At 50.1% G+C, this 13,342-nt stretch overlaps 1 protein-coding gene across 1 annotated transcript in view; it reads right to left on the reverse strand.

Moving 5' to 3' along the window:
- Positions 1 to 3,485: 3,485 nt before the first annotated feature.
- The window catches only part of NALF2 (NALCN channel auxiliary factor 2), a 28,664-nt gene continuing 18,807 nt past the window's right edge, over positions 3,486 to 13,342 (reverse strand). The window contains exons 2-3 of the mRNA XM_070365961.1: positions 6,706 to 6,877; positions 3,486 to 6,344 (exon numbers count right to left, since the gene is read on the reverse strand). Coding sequence (XP_070222062.1) covers positions 5,962 to 6,344; positions 6,706 to 6,877 — 555 coding nt within the window. The 3' untranslated portion in view covers positions 3,486 to 5,961. The remainder of the gene's footprint in view (positions 6,345 to 6,705; positions 6,878 to 13,342) is intronic.

The raw sequence follows: 13,342 nt of genomic DNA on the forward strand, positions 1-13,342 counted from the left end.
TGGACTCCCACTCTACACCCCTAAACAGTCTATTCAGTGCTCAGTGTTTAGTGACTAGATCTCTGTGACCTTCTGCAGAGAATGTGACAGGAGGGAATCATAGTAAGATAGAAGCTTTGGCCTAGGGCAGAAGTTCTGGGTCTGCTTTCTCGTTACTCTGATGCATATCTCCCTTTTTCCTTCTTTGTCCCTCGGTGTCTTCTAAAAGAATCTAAGAATGTTTTTAGAGGGAAGGAAAAGCAGGGATTATGAGTTCTTCCTCTGCACCAGACACTGTACTTAATGCTATCACATATACTACTTCATATGCTAATTTATTTTTTTAATTTATTTAGTTTTTATAAAAACATCTAACCCTATCCATTCATGTTAGAGATAAATAGATCAAAAGTCCAAAAAGGAAAAGTGACTTTATAAAGGTAAAGTCATTATTAGCACTAAATATTCACTAATTGAGTCTGACACATAAGTCCTTCTGTCCCCATTTCATAGCCTAATACTGTTTATCCAAACCCATTATGCTAAGGTCTTTTTCAGCCTCTTGTTAATTGCTAGTATTATGCAATGCTAATAAATTTCAGAGTGAAACTGCAGGTCTTGAAAAAGATTCAGGGTTTCATGAAAACAATGACAGTGACATAGAAGACAATCTCTAATGTCATGTAAAGTCCTTGAAAATGGGATTTGGCAGAGATAAACCAGTCACTACCACTGTCAGAAAAGAAAATCGACCTGGGTAATGACAGGATCAAGGCTTCAAAGAGAATGATTTAACACTTAAAGGATTACAAGAGGTCCTAGGGATAACTGAAGAAGCTCTCTAATTCTGGAAAAACAAAACAACCTTTATGATTGTGTGGCAAAAGTCAATAATGTATTGTCATGCGCTTTGGTCAGGAAGACTGTCATCCCCCAATGATTGATTCATTCTTTGTTCAAAGAATTAGTGCATATTTGCAATTATTTACACTTTTTAAATTTAAATAAAAATGTTTCTCACCTTTTCATTTTATTTTCCAAGATAAAGTCACAGTCAAACCCTTTCCTCCTTTTCCCCCTCTCTGTTATGAAATATTGGTCCCCACTTCAAATGGACTCATTGTAAGAGGCCTTTTTCTAGCACCACTTATCTGAGAATAACAAGGACTTCATGTAGCCCCAATCATCTCTTCATCCTGTGATTGCATGCCTGGCTGCACATTAGAACCTCCTGTAGAGTTTGTTAAACAATACTGAAGCCAGGACCCCAACCTGGACTAATTCAATCCGAATCTCTGCTGGTGAGACCAGAGTGGAAACTCTGCAGGTGATTCTGTAGCATGGTCAGGGGTGTGACTGCTGCCACCGCTCCTGCACATGCTGAGACTGTAAGAGACTGAGGCTGCCTACAGTTGGACTGCTCTGAAGGGAGCACACCAGGGCCCAGGCCCAGGATGAAGGAGCAGCTGCAGGGCAAAATCCAGGAGTCAAAGGGCTGGTAGGGCTGGTAGGGTCACTTCTTTGGCAAAGCTGTTGTGCCCTTTACTGTCTTGGCAATGTGGCTACATAGCCTCCCCCAGTCCCTTGCCTTACTTTCCTGTGCTTTGGTCAAGAGAGCCTGGCTCCCTCATGGACATGTGGTGAGACAAAAACTTGAATGTTATAGTAAGTATATTATGGTTGCTGAGCACATGACATCATGTTATCTTATGGACCAATAACATGTCTATGTCTTGTTACTGCTGTATTCCCAGCACACAGCATGGTACTTGACTTATAGTAATTCCTTGATAGGTATGTTTTGAATGAAAGAATGCCTAAGTCGAATACAGGCAGGATGTGGTAAGTACCATGATTCAGGTACAAAGTGGTGTAGAAGTACAGAAGAGGAGAAGAGAGTGTTTAGCCTGGGAGAAGGGGAATAAGGAAATCTTTGTAGCAGAGGTGGCATTTGAGCTGGACTTTGAAAACTAGCTAAGGCACTGATGGGTAGAGATGGAGCAAAGACATCCTGGTCAGAAGAAACCATGTGAGCCAAGGACAAGAGGTGAGAAGGTGCAGAGCTCATTCAGTGAAAGGTGTATGGGATGGGAGTGCTTGACAGTCTCAGACTGGTTGGATGGGAATTAGAATCCAAAGAGGCTTGAAAGTCTTGCTAGGAAGTTTAAACTTGATTCTACAGGCAATGTGGAGCCATCTGATGTTTCTGATCATAGGTGTAATATGTTCTCTTTGGGAAGATTAGATGTGTACTTTACCACAGCAGTTCTTTCACAAAATATTTATAGTGTGCCTCCTAAATGCCAAAGCAGGTAGTGCTGGGGAAGATGGATCAGAATCGGAGTAATCGAACAAGACATTAGTTGGGAGGTATTGTAGTAGACCAGATGAAAGTTGCAGAGGGCCTGAAGTGGCTAACCGGGGAGGCAGGGGTGGGAAAGAGGGGAAGGATTTGGCACATTACACCGGAGGAGTTGACAGAACTTGGTGACTGTTTTAGGTGGAGGTCAAGGAAAGAGTTGAAAGACTAAGAGACTGATGACAATAATAATGACCCATAGTTCAGCAGCTCCTTCATGCCAGCTGCTGTGCAGAGCCCTTGATGTCTATCATCTAATTCTCACAATAACCCGGCTAGATAAGGACACGAAGGCTCAAGGAAGTCAAGGAATTCATGCCAAGTTGTGAACTCATACACTCGGAGTCCAGAGACTGCGCCCTAAACTCCATGCTCTGCTGCTTTCTAGGGGAGTTGGGGCACTTGGGTTTTCTCAGTGAAGAAATTCGGCAGCTCAGTGAGGATGCCAAGATTCCCTCCTAGGTCACACTCTCCCCTGTCTCGGGTATGTGAGAATGTGGCTGTGATGGAGGGCTCTGTCTGCCGCCTCTCCTCTGCTACCTGAGCACTTTCCCACCTGGGATGGGAAGATGGGCCTGGTCAGGTGGTGTGGGAGAGATGAGGCTGGGAGACTAGGAACAAAGGCTGCCATGAAGGTGAACAACTGCTAATCCCCAGGCCATGTGGGGCCTGCATATTTAGCCCACAGAGAGGTATGTGGGTTTTTTTGTTTGTTTTAGACTTGAGCCAACATTTCAACATTCAAGGCTTCACATAAAAATCTCAAGCCTTGATATCTCTTGAAGAATGAGATGTCATCATTGGGCCCACATTCCCACAAGTCAGTCCTTGACTTGAGCTGTCCATGTAGATGCCTGCACCCTGAACTTGTCACCACTGCCAGCCCTGGTGTCTGTACTTCAGCCCAGCCTGGCCCACTTCCTTCACTCACACTTATCTGCCTGATCCCTGCTCCAGGTTGAATTTGGACTTCCTTCTCTAGAATGGCCTGCTACAGAGGTTACTCTTTTTTTTCTGAGACTTGAGCCAACAAGCAGCGGGGCAGAGGGGTCAGCATCTCCTGGTCCCGCCTCCTCTCCAAGCCATAGACTTTTTCCTCCGGCAATTTTGATGCCATGGAACAAAACCATCAAGGGAGGGTTATCATCAACTCTTTACCATTTATTTCTTTATGGGGTTAAACAAGAGCAGAGAGGCCTCTGCCCCACAATGCAACAAAACAGAAAGCGGTACACATACAGACTCTCACCGAAACACAGAGGCAGGGGTAGGGCAACAAGTGAATCATAGCCAGGTGAGGGAGGAAGGGATGGGGACTACTAGGAATCCGACTTGGAGACTCAGTCATAGGAACTAGTGCAAGAAAGTCCTACTCATGAAGCACAGTGTAGAAAATGGCGTAAGAAAGCTGCCCAGCTCTGCTGCCTGTGACGAAGGGCAGAGGCAGCTGGAGGGGTGGTGAAAGATCTGGGCAGTGGGGTGGATGGGGACAGTCAAATGACTTCGAAGTGGAGTGAGGTGCCCCTTTCCCCTGCCACTGGGCAAGGCCCTGGGCTGGTCTGAGCCAGGGGTCTCCTGGGCACTTGGTGAGGGGGAAGAGGGGGTAGAAGTCTCCAAGGGTCCATTTCCTGGGGCCCTAAGGCCCTCCCTTTACTTCCCAGTCCCTTTTCCCCTCTTGAGGATGCAGGAATTAGAAGGCAGTACCTAGGGTCTCTCACGGCTACAGAAGCATCTCTGGAAAGGAGCCAGCACCTCTTACCCTCCCCAGCTGAAAAGAGCACTCTAGGGATGGGGTATGTGGCTAGGCCTGAAATGCTGAAGGCCGAACAGGGAGTGTGAGGGCAGGGCACAGGGCTGGGGGTGGGTGGAGGGACACGCTGTGAGAAATGGGAAACCTGGCATGGAAGGACTCTGCAGTCTCACAAAGCCTATTTGGGGACCCTGCTGAGGCCCCTGAATGATTTCCTCTCTACTGCTGAGGTCTCTTATTTATCCCTCAGCCAACCAATTCCAGCTGTCCCCCTCTTGGTTTTGCCAATGTAGCTCCAGGTCCACCATCACCCACCCCCCACCTAACTCACTGGCATCTCATCCCAGACACAGGCCCTTCCGGCACTGAAAGCCACCTGGCCTGTCCCAGAAACATAGTTGTGGCTCCCTTTCTTGTCTGTGCCTGTTGGTTTGTAGATGTCCCAGGCCTTTCACTCCCAGGAGATCAGCACCAGGCTGATGGCCCCCAAGGCTCTCTGCAGGCCTCTTCTCTCGGGCAGCACTGTGGCTTGACTAAACACTTCAAGTCTCTTGGCCAAGGGACCACAGCACATTGTCTTTATCCAGTGGGTCCTCTTGCCAGTTTCTGGACTTTCTCCAGCAAGGGGCAAGGGTGGTTGGATTAGGGGACCCCGCTATAGGGTGAGGAGCAGTCTGGTGGTTCCACAATTAGGGAAGTAACCCACGGGGTCAGGGATTGGAAGGGATAAATACTCTTTGGTAGGCTGGGAATGGGGACAGGCTGGGGATGGGGAGGCTCATCTCTGGAAAGCCCTGGGGCAACACCACCAGGGTTTCCTTCATGGAGGCCTGGGCTAGGATGAGTTGGGGGAGTTTGGGGACCCAGGCCAGGCCTGACCCTCTTGGGCTTAAGTCCCTCCTCCCCGTGGAGATCAGAAAGGGAAACATCTTTGGCCCCAAGGCCAAGATCTCCAGGGCAAGAGTGGCCCTTGGGAGTATGTGCACCTTCTGTAAGATATGGCCCTTCAGACAGTGGCAGTCTGACCATGTGCCCTCAGCCTTCTGTTTCAAGGCCCAAGACCCCAGTCCCTGTGCTCTTTCCCCAGAGGGCTCCTTTTGCAACTTTTTCTGATTTGGGGCGGTGTCCTTGAGCCTGCCTCACTACTGATCATCTGCTTCCCCAGGGCCAGGTGGCGACAGGCCATTCAGCCATCTTTCTAAGCCCTCTGTGTTCTTCTCTCCGCTCCACTCCCACCCTCCACTATTCCTATCACCTAGGGTGCTGGGGCACAGCTTAACTGGGGCCCCGACCTAGCCGCAACTGCATACACCTCATGTCCCAGCCTGGTCCTTCCCTGTGGCGGGCCCCCCACCGTGGGACAAGGGGCGCTGGAGCGTGAGGAAGGCCACTGCATCGTCTGCCATTGCCTGTAGGAGTATGGGCAGGAGGGAATTAAGGATCGTGGCAACAAAAGGAATGCAGAGGGGGAAAAGAGTTTCTCCCCTCTGTGCCCCCCAACATTCCCTGCAGGGCCAAGACCAGATAAGCAGCCTTCTTCCCTGGGGTCAGGGCTCTCAGTAGGGGTGGGCATTTCCAGCCCCGACCCCCTCCCCTTTTCTTTTGGCTAAGCTCCATATATGGAGCCTGGGGGGGCACCTGCTGCTCCTGCCTTTTTCTCCCGGATGAGTTTTGCAGTTTCCTGGGGCCCTTTGGCGGCTCTGTTGGAGCTGCTTTTGGGGTGGGGGTTGGTCGGGGGTGATGTGTGACCCCCCATTTCCCCCGCCCCCCACCTGGTCCTACACCTCCCATGGGAGGGGCCCCCTCCCCCTCCCCCTGGGGGGGCTGGAGTTGATGTCAGTGCGTGGTGGAGGTCTGATCTCCCTCCCTGCGGTCACTCTTCCCGAGCCAGGCCCTCATCTAGGGCAGGCAGTGCCTCCAGGCCCGGTCCCCCACCACTCTGGCTGCTGGAGAAGGACACCATGGTATGCAGGAGCACGAGGACAAGGATGTAGAGCCGGATCCTGCTGGGGCTGAGGCGGGAGCCCCCAGAAACCGGCAGCAGGGAGGGCTTGTGGCCGAGACGGCCTGGGGGCTCGTGGCGGGGGTGGTAGTGGTGGTACTGTTGGTGGTAGTGGTGGAAATAAGAGTGGTGGAATTGCTGGTGGTGGGTTTTGGGGGCTTCAGACTCCTTGAACTTCTTCTCCGACTCACAGGAGATCCACTGCACGTCACAGCACTTGGTTTCTGGCCGCTTTGGTGAAGTATCCAGCAACCCTGCCAATGGATAAGGAAGGCAGGGTGGGGTGCTAAGGGGGCTGCTGGCTTTGCCTTTCCGAGAGAGGTGATTGTCAAAGCTGGGGCTGCTCTGGCAGTCCTGCCCAAGACTCTGCCCCCTGTCCCTTAGTACCATCCCTTTCTGAACACTATTTCCCAGGGACCCCAGATAGTTTCTCTGGGATAACTCCCTGGCCCTATTCTACTTCATCCCATCCCCACCTGGGGCCTCACTACCCACTCCGGCAGCCACTAACCTTCCCCTAACCCAACTTCCCTGTTGTCCTCCCCACCCACAGCCCTAACCTGGTGCCTGCCTTGGGCCCCCAGCCTCCCCCCTCTCCCAGGGCCCTGTCTTTACCTGTACAGATAAAGCCAGGGAGCCCTCCGTATACCATTTCCTCATTGTCAGGGAGGATAAAGGGGCATCGGGTCTGCACCTCCAGGCAGTATTGCTTGCAGGGCACCCAGCGCTGGCATTCCTGCTGGGTCACGCTGAAGTATTCTGAGCACAGCCAGGCCTTGTAGACAGCCTGTGGGGAGAGGAAAGAGCGTCAGCCCAGGCGCCAGCCCCTTCCGGCGTCAGAGGAAAGTGATGAGGAGGGGTGTACCTGTAGTCTGTTGGGAGAGGGTATTGTGTGCTTACTAAGCCGACCCTAAGATCCAGGGACTGGGGAAGAAGGGTTTGGGTCAAAACCACTACCTCCTACCCCAAAATCTCACGTTTCATAGCCAGAACTCAGAGTCCCCAGTCTGTAGTAATTGAAGACTTTTAATTTATTCACTGGTAAAATCACAAAATGACTCCTGTATCTGAGCTGGAAACGGTCTTACCAGTCATCCCAACCAACTGCACCATTTTATAGCTGGTCCCAAGAGATGTCCTGACTTCTCTGAGGTTACTTATATTGAGGTAAATTTCACTTGCTTTCGATTCAGCAAACATTTCTTTGGCTGATGGTGTTAAGTTTCTAAACTCAAGAAAAGAGATGGAGAGGATAATTTTTGCTCTGTCTTATTAAGGTGTTGTGTGGATCAAATAATATGACGTATGAAAACGTTTTGTAAATTCTATAGTGCAGTGCCAATGTGAGAGGTTATTTTTTAATAAAAACAGGAATCTGCCTTACTAAGCACCAGATGTGCCTTCAAGCTCTACTTAATCCATGCTCTGTCCTGTTGGCTTCGGCCTTGGAGTGGAGCAGACACCACATTTCATTTGCTTCAAACTTTGCTTGGCCATTTCACTTCACGTGTCTACTTTCTGCCCCTCATCTAGCCCTCTCCTACCAGGCACTGGGTCCCAGCTAAGAAAGGTTTCCTGCACTGTGCTCTTTGGCTATCATCAAGACCAGAGTTCCTCAATGGTGACACTCCTGACATTTTGGACTGCAGGATTCTTTGTAGTGTGGGCTGTTCTGTGCACTGTAGAATATTGAGCAGCATTCCTTGCCTCTACCCAGTCACATCCTCCACCTCCCCATTGTCTCTGCCCATTGCGAAATATCCCCTGAGCAGGGTGGAGGGCAAGGGACACAAAACCATCTCCCATTGAGAACCACTGATCTAACTTCTTGCTCCTGAAAGTGTGGACCTGGACCAGCAGCATCACCATCACCGAGGAGCTTGTGAAAAGTGCAGATTCCCAGGCCCTGCCCCAGACCTGACAAGTCAGACCTGCATTTTAACAGGATGCCCAGAGCCATGCCCACATCCAGTCCTCATGTCTTCAGTTGCTTCTTGTAGCAATGGCTCTCTGACTTCAGTGTGCCTCAGAATCCCCTGGGGTACTTGTTAAATAGGCAGATGGCCCCCTCCAATTCAGCTTCAAGAGGACAGAGGAGGGCTCAGGAATCTGCCTTTGGAACAAGGGTCCAGGTTATTTTGCTTCCAGAGGCCTTTCCACCACACTCTGAGCAACATGGTCAGAGCTTCTTACAGACATTAAACATGTACACTCAAATGCAAATAACTCCACTGTGAACCTGGATTTTGGCAATGTAACCCCACACTGGCCTTTTCCAAAGTGGGGGCAGGGGTGTGGTGGTAGTGCGTTGTGGTGCAAATTATCCTCCTGAGGAACACGGCTTTGCTATCTCACTGGCCTCTCAAGTTTAACATGCTCTAAATCTTAAAATTTAGCTCCTATCCTCCTTTTTTTAACTCCAAATCTGCCCACACCACTAAGTCTTGACCACTTCAGTTAAGTGTCACAACCATGCATCTGAATATTCAAGCCAGAAACTTAGGTGTCGGCCATCATGTCTCTCTCTTTTTTTTTTTTCATCATGTCTCTCTTAATAGGCATTCCCACACACAGTCTATCAGCAAGGCATGCCAAGTCTCCCTCTATGTCCATGACTCTGTGCAGGCCATTGTCATCTGTCACCTCTATGACAGTCTCCTATGTGGCCTCGCTGCCTCCACTTATGCTCTTTCGAATCGACTGTTTACACAAGAGTAAGAGGGATCTCAATATGACATTTGATCATGTTACTCCCTTGCTTCATATCCTTCAATGCATTTAGAATAAAATCCAAACTTTCAACCACAGACTTCAAATTCCTGCATAATGTGGCCTCTGCCTGTCTCTCCAACCTCATTTTCTACCTCTCCCTTCCAGCTCATCATGCTCCACACGCTGAGGATTTCTTTCTTTTCCTTGAACATGCCCTACTTCTTCCCACCTTGGGGCCTTGGCACACACTGTTCTCTTGGCCTGATATGCTCTTGATTACCCATTTCTGGTCTGCCTGGGTCCTTCTCAACTTTGAAGCCTCAGTTCAAATGTTATCTCCTCAGAGCGGGTCTTTCTGACCACTCTAGCTAGAGAATGACCCCTCATCATTCTTTTCTTTAACTGTTTCTTCGCCACAAGTATGAGTTTGTCGGCATCCTTGTTTCTTCTCTGTCAGCCTCACTACAATGTGAGTTGCATGAAAGCGGATGTAGGCGTGTCTTACTGACCATTGTGTACTCAGTGCAATATATGTAAAAAACACAAGTGCTAATGCAATGAACCAGACGAGTATATGAGGACATGTCCCTACTCTCAGAGAAACTCCGGTTTCATCTAACTTGAAACTATGGCACATTTTCTACAACAGAAGTTAAATCACTGGCCATGGGAGGGAAGTAAATAGGAAAGCTGAGAAAGATTTCAATAAGGGGATGAGAGTTGAGCAGGGATTCAAAGTAGGATTTTGGATGAGAAGGGCAGAGATGGGAGAGAGACAAAAGGGCATTTTGGACTGAGGCAACAGCTTAAGCAAAGGTACGGACGTGAGTGCAATGTACAATGTGTTGGAGGAATGGAGAATGGTTTTGTATGAATGAAGTGCAAAGGATACCAATTTCTTGTAAATGGACATTTATTTCCAGGTTTTTACTATCACAAACAATGCTTCAGTGAATAGGTCTATACACATTTCTCTTGAATACTTGTGTTAAATTTTATTTACATAAACTCTTAAGAGTGAAATTATTGGGATAAAAGGTCTGTGCAATGGAGTGAGAAGGGAGTGGAAGGAGGGTGGAAAGGGACAAGTAAAGGTAAGAGGCAGGGGAAGAGGGATCTGGAGTGGCAGGAGAGGGGCTCAGGGGTTGGAGAGAGTGGTAGTGGGGTCAGCAGTACAAGGGAGCAGGAGAGGAAGAAAGAGAGGGCAATAAAGAGTAGGGAGATGGAAGGGAAGAAATGGTGGTACTTGCAGGATAGGAAAAAAAGGGTTGAGGAGGAAGCAGGGGAATGAGAGATGGAGGGTGTAAGGGAAGCAGACAGGTGTGGTGAGGGTAAGAGAAGATGAAGGGTAAGAAAGAGTAGGGGATAGCGGTGAGGTACAGGAGAGCTGGAAGAGGGGCTGTGAAGAGGAGAGGCAAGAAAGAAGGAGTAAGAAAGAGGGTTTAAGAGCCAGCACGGGAATATGGAAGGTGAGTAAGATGGGAGTAGAGGAGAACCGAGATAAGAAAGAGGGATAAGAGAGCAGAAGGATACGGGGAAGAAAGAAAGACAAGACAAAAAGAAACCTGTAATGCTAAGGGCCCCAGGACCTCAGAGACCCCCCTCCATCCTGTGGGCCCCAGAGTTCCAAGAGAAATCTCTCTGTCCACAGCCTCTTCCCCAATCTCTACGGACTGGACCCAGAGTCTACCTCCACCCTCACCCTGGACTGTGTGGAACAGCCCAGTCCTCCACCACTGGGGTTCAGAGGCCCCCTCGGGATTCTCCCTGCGCGATTCTGGTTCAATATTCCTGCTCCCAGGTGAGGAGGTTGCAGTGGAGGGTCAGCCCTCCTCCCAGGCAACTGCAATTAGCTTAACGGCAGGCACTGGTGGCTGGCACTCCCCGTCTCTGCCCTAAGAGAGAGGGAGGGAGTTGAGGGAGGTGAGGCAGGAAGAGGGGTGGCCTGATTGTGGGAGGGAGGCCTTTCTCCTTAGTTAGATGACCCTCCCTCAAGCCCCACCCCCCAGAGTCACCATGGCAACAAGTGGGTGAGCAGATTGCCTGAGGAAGACACCAGGCCTGTGGGTGGCAAGGCAGGAACCGGCAAGGAACTAGTGAGGGAAATGGAGGAAGAAGGGGCTGAGAGGCAATCCAGTTCCTTGGCTCAGCAGATGGCCAGCTGAGGTCACTGCACTGGTCCACATGCTTTAAGAGGGGCTGGGGTCCTTCTCAGATGAAAAATCTGGCTTTCAGGACGACCACCTGGACAGCAAGCCTGCCTTAGTCTCTGCAGCCCTCTTCCTTAGACAGGCTTAAGTCACTTGCCTCATCTCATCAGTGTTAGGACTGAGCCAGAGGGGATTGTGTTACTTGGGCAGCTGCAGGGGTCCTGGGCATTCATCCACAAGGAAGGGGCAGAGCTGAGAGAGCCAGGTTCGAGACTTGTAGGGCTGGCTGGAGACGGGGCATGCAGGGCAAAGGAAGAAATGTCTCAGAACCAGACAGCAGTCAGTTGGGAGACCCTTGGAGATCTTTTGCTTGTTTCTCAATTCTGGCTGCATATTAGAATCACTCAGTCTTTTAAAAATGCTCCTGCTTGGCTTACATCGCACTCCAGACCAAGCAGTTAGAATCCTTGTGGGTGGAACCTACACATCTAGAGTTTTTCAAAACAGCTCAGGTAATTTTAATATGCAGAGATCTTAGCCTCACTTTATTTTATAACTGAGGGAACTGAGGCTCAGAAAAGGGGGGAAGGACTTGTCTACAGTCACACTAAATAGTGGCAGAGAGAGGAACTTGAAACCCAGTTTCTCGATTCCAACTCCAGGGTTCTTCCTACTGGACCATCCTATCAGTGACTGCATTCTAAACTCAGGACACAGGTGTGTGGGGAGGGGAGGACAGCTGAGGAGAACCAGGACTGCTCTGGGCTTTTCTTCAAACTCCAGCTCTGGCAGGAAAGGCTTCTTTATCACGCCCTGTGCACTGTGCTTAAGCATCCTGGACCTTTGAAGTAGCAGCAGACAATGGGTGGGGTGGAAGCTTTGACCTGGCAGTGCCCTCTTTTCCCTACAGAAGCCCCTTCCCCACGTCCAGCAGGCTGCTGCTGGGCTCACTCAAGTTCTGGCAGATACAGCCAAGTTGCTATGGGAACTGGGAGGGGAAGGAAGCAGGGAGTAACTAGAGGGAACACCAATTAACCCAAAAAGGAAGCTGAGAAGGCTATCCCACCCCTCCTCCCGGCTGGGCTGTTAAACCACTCTTGAAATGGGAGCGGGTAAGATGAGAGGGATCCCCACCCATCCTGGGCTCTGCAGCTGCTAGTTTAGGGGGGAGCAGGAGGACCTAAAGAGCCTTAACTTCCTGCTCCCTGGCGTGCAGCCCTGGCCCAGGCATTCTCATTCTTATGCTCTTCTGGGAAGAAGCAGGTGACTTGTCCAGGCCCCCACAGTGCTGCAGGAATGCACACGAGTGTGTGTATACATACACAGCCCACAGCCAAGACTTGGGGCCAGAAGGTTTAAGAAGAGGAGGCCACCCTGGACTCCTTGTTTTGGGGGCCAGAAAACCTCCAGAAAGGAGAGCTTCAGTTCCTGCCAACCAGAAAGTCGGCAGTTTCCTTCTTGGATTCCAACTTGCTTTCCTCCCTAGGGCCAGTTTTCCCATCCAAATACTCCCAATAGACCTTCTCTTCATCGTTGCTTGTTGTCCTAACGCACCCCTGGGACACTTGGCCAGGAGCTGCAGCTGCAGAGACTGTACAGGCAGAGTGGTAGTCTGGGCTGGGCTTGGGGATGAAACCCACTGTCCACAGCAAACAGTAAACACCCTGCCCCTAGATTTTACCTAAGGGGAAACTGAGGCCGAGAAAAGGGATTTGTTTCAGCCAACTCAGAAACATGCAAGAAATCAACTATTAATATAAAGCCAGGACTAGAAGGGAGTTACTCTGATGACTAACCCGATGTCTCTTCGCACTGAGTCCACACCTAGCATTGTGTGAAGGACCTCCGTGGGTAGATCTGAAAAGAGCCACATGCCCCTATTCCTGATTCTGGGCTTTCAAAGAATTGGATCAGAACAGGGTAAGGTTAAAGTCAATCTCTCCAACCCAGGGAGGGAGATAATGGACATAATTCTGGGAGTAGTTCTTTGGGACTGGCAAAGTCAGACTGAGATTAGAGGCATTACAGCGCAAATGCAGGTGGGTGACATGGCTTTACTTAAGTGGCTGTAAAAATAAGCAATAGCTTTCCTGCTGCTGAGAATGAGCAGTCATGAGTCAGAGTGGCCTGGCCTGGCCTGGAGGAAAGTCAGGGTAGATAGCTGGAGAGGTATATATGAACCCAGAGCCAGTGTAGTTCCAGAGGGCCAGTCGCCTCCAAGTCCCTTAGGCCACCTGCTCCAAGACCAGGGGCAGCCTGGTCGGTGCAGAAGTGGTGTCCCTGGTGCAAGAGCAGCTCTCCGAAGGAGCCTAGAGGACCCGTATCAATCAGGTGAGCAAGGAGGCAGGTTCATGACCATGCAGGAATGGAAAGGACTGTGACAACCATAA

This window comes from Bos mutus, chromosome X (genome assembly GCF_027580195.1).
Source record: "Bos mutus isolate GX-2022 chromosome X, NWIPB_WYAK_1.1, whole genome shotgun sequence".
NCBI lineage: Eukaryota > Metazoa > Chordata > Mammalia > Artiodactyla > Bovidae > Bos > Bos mutus.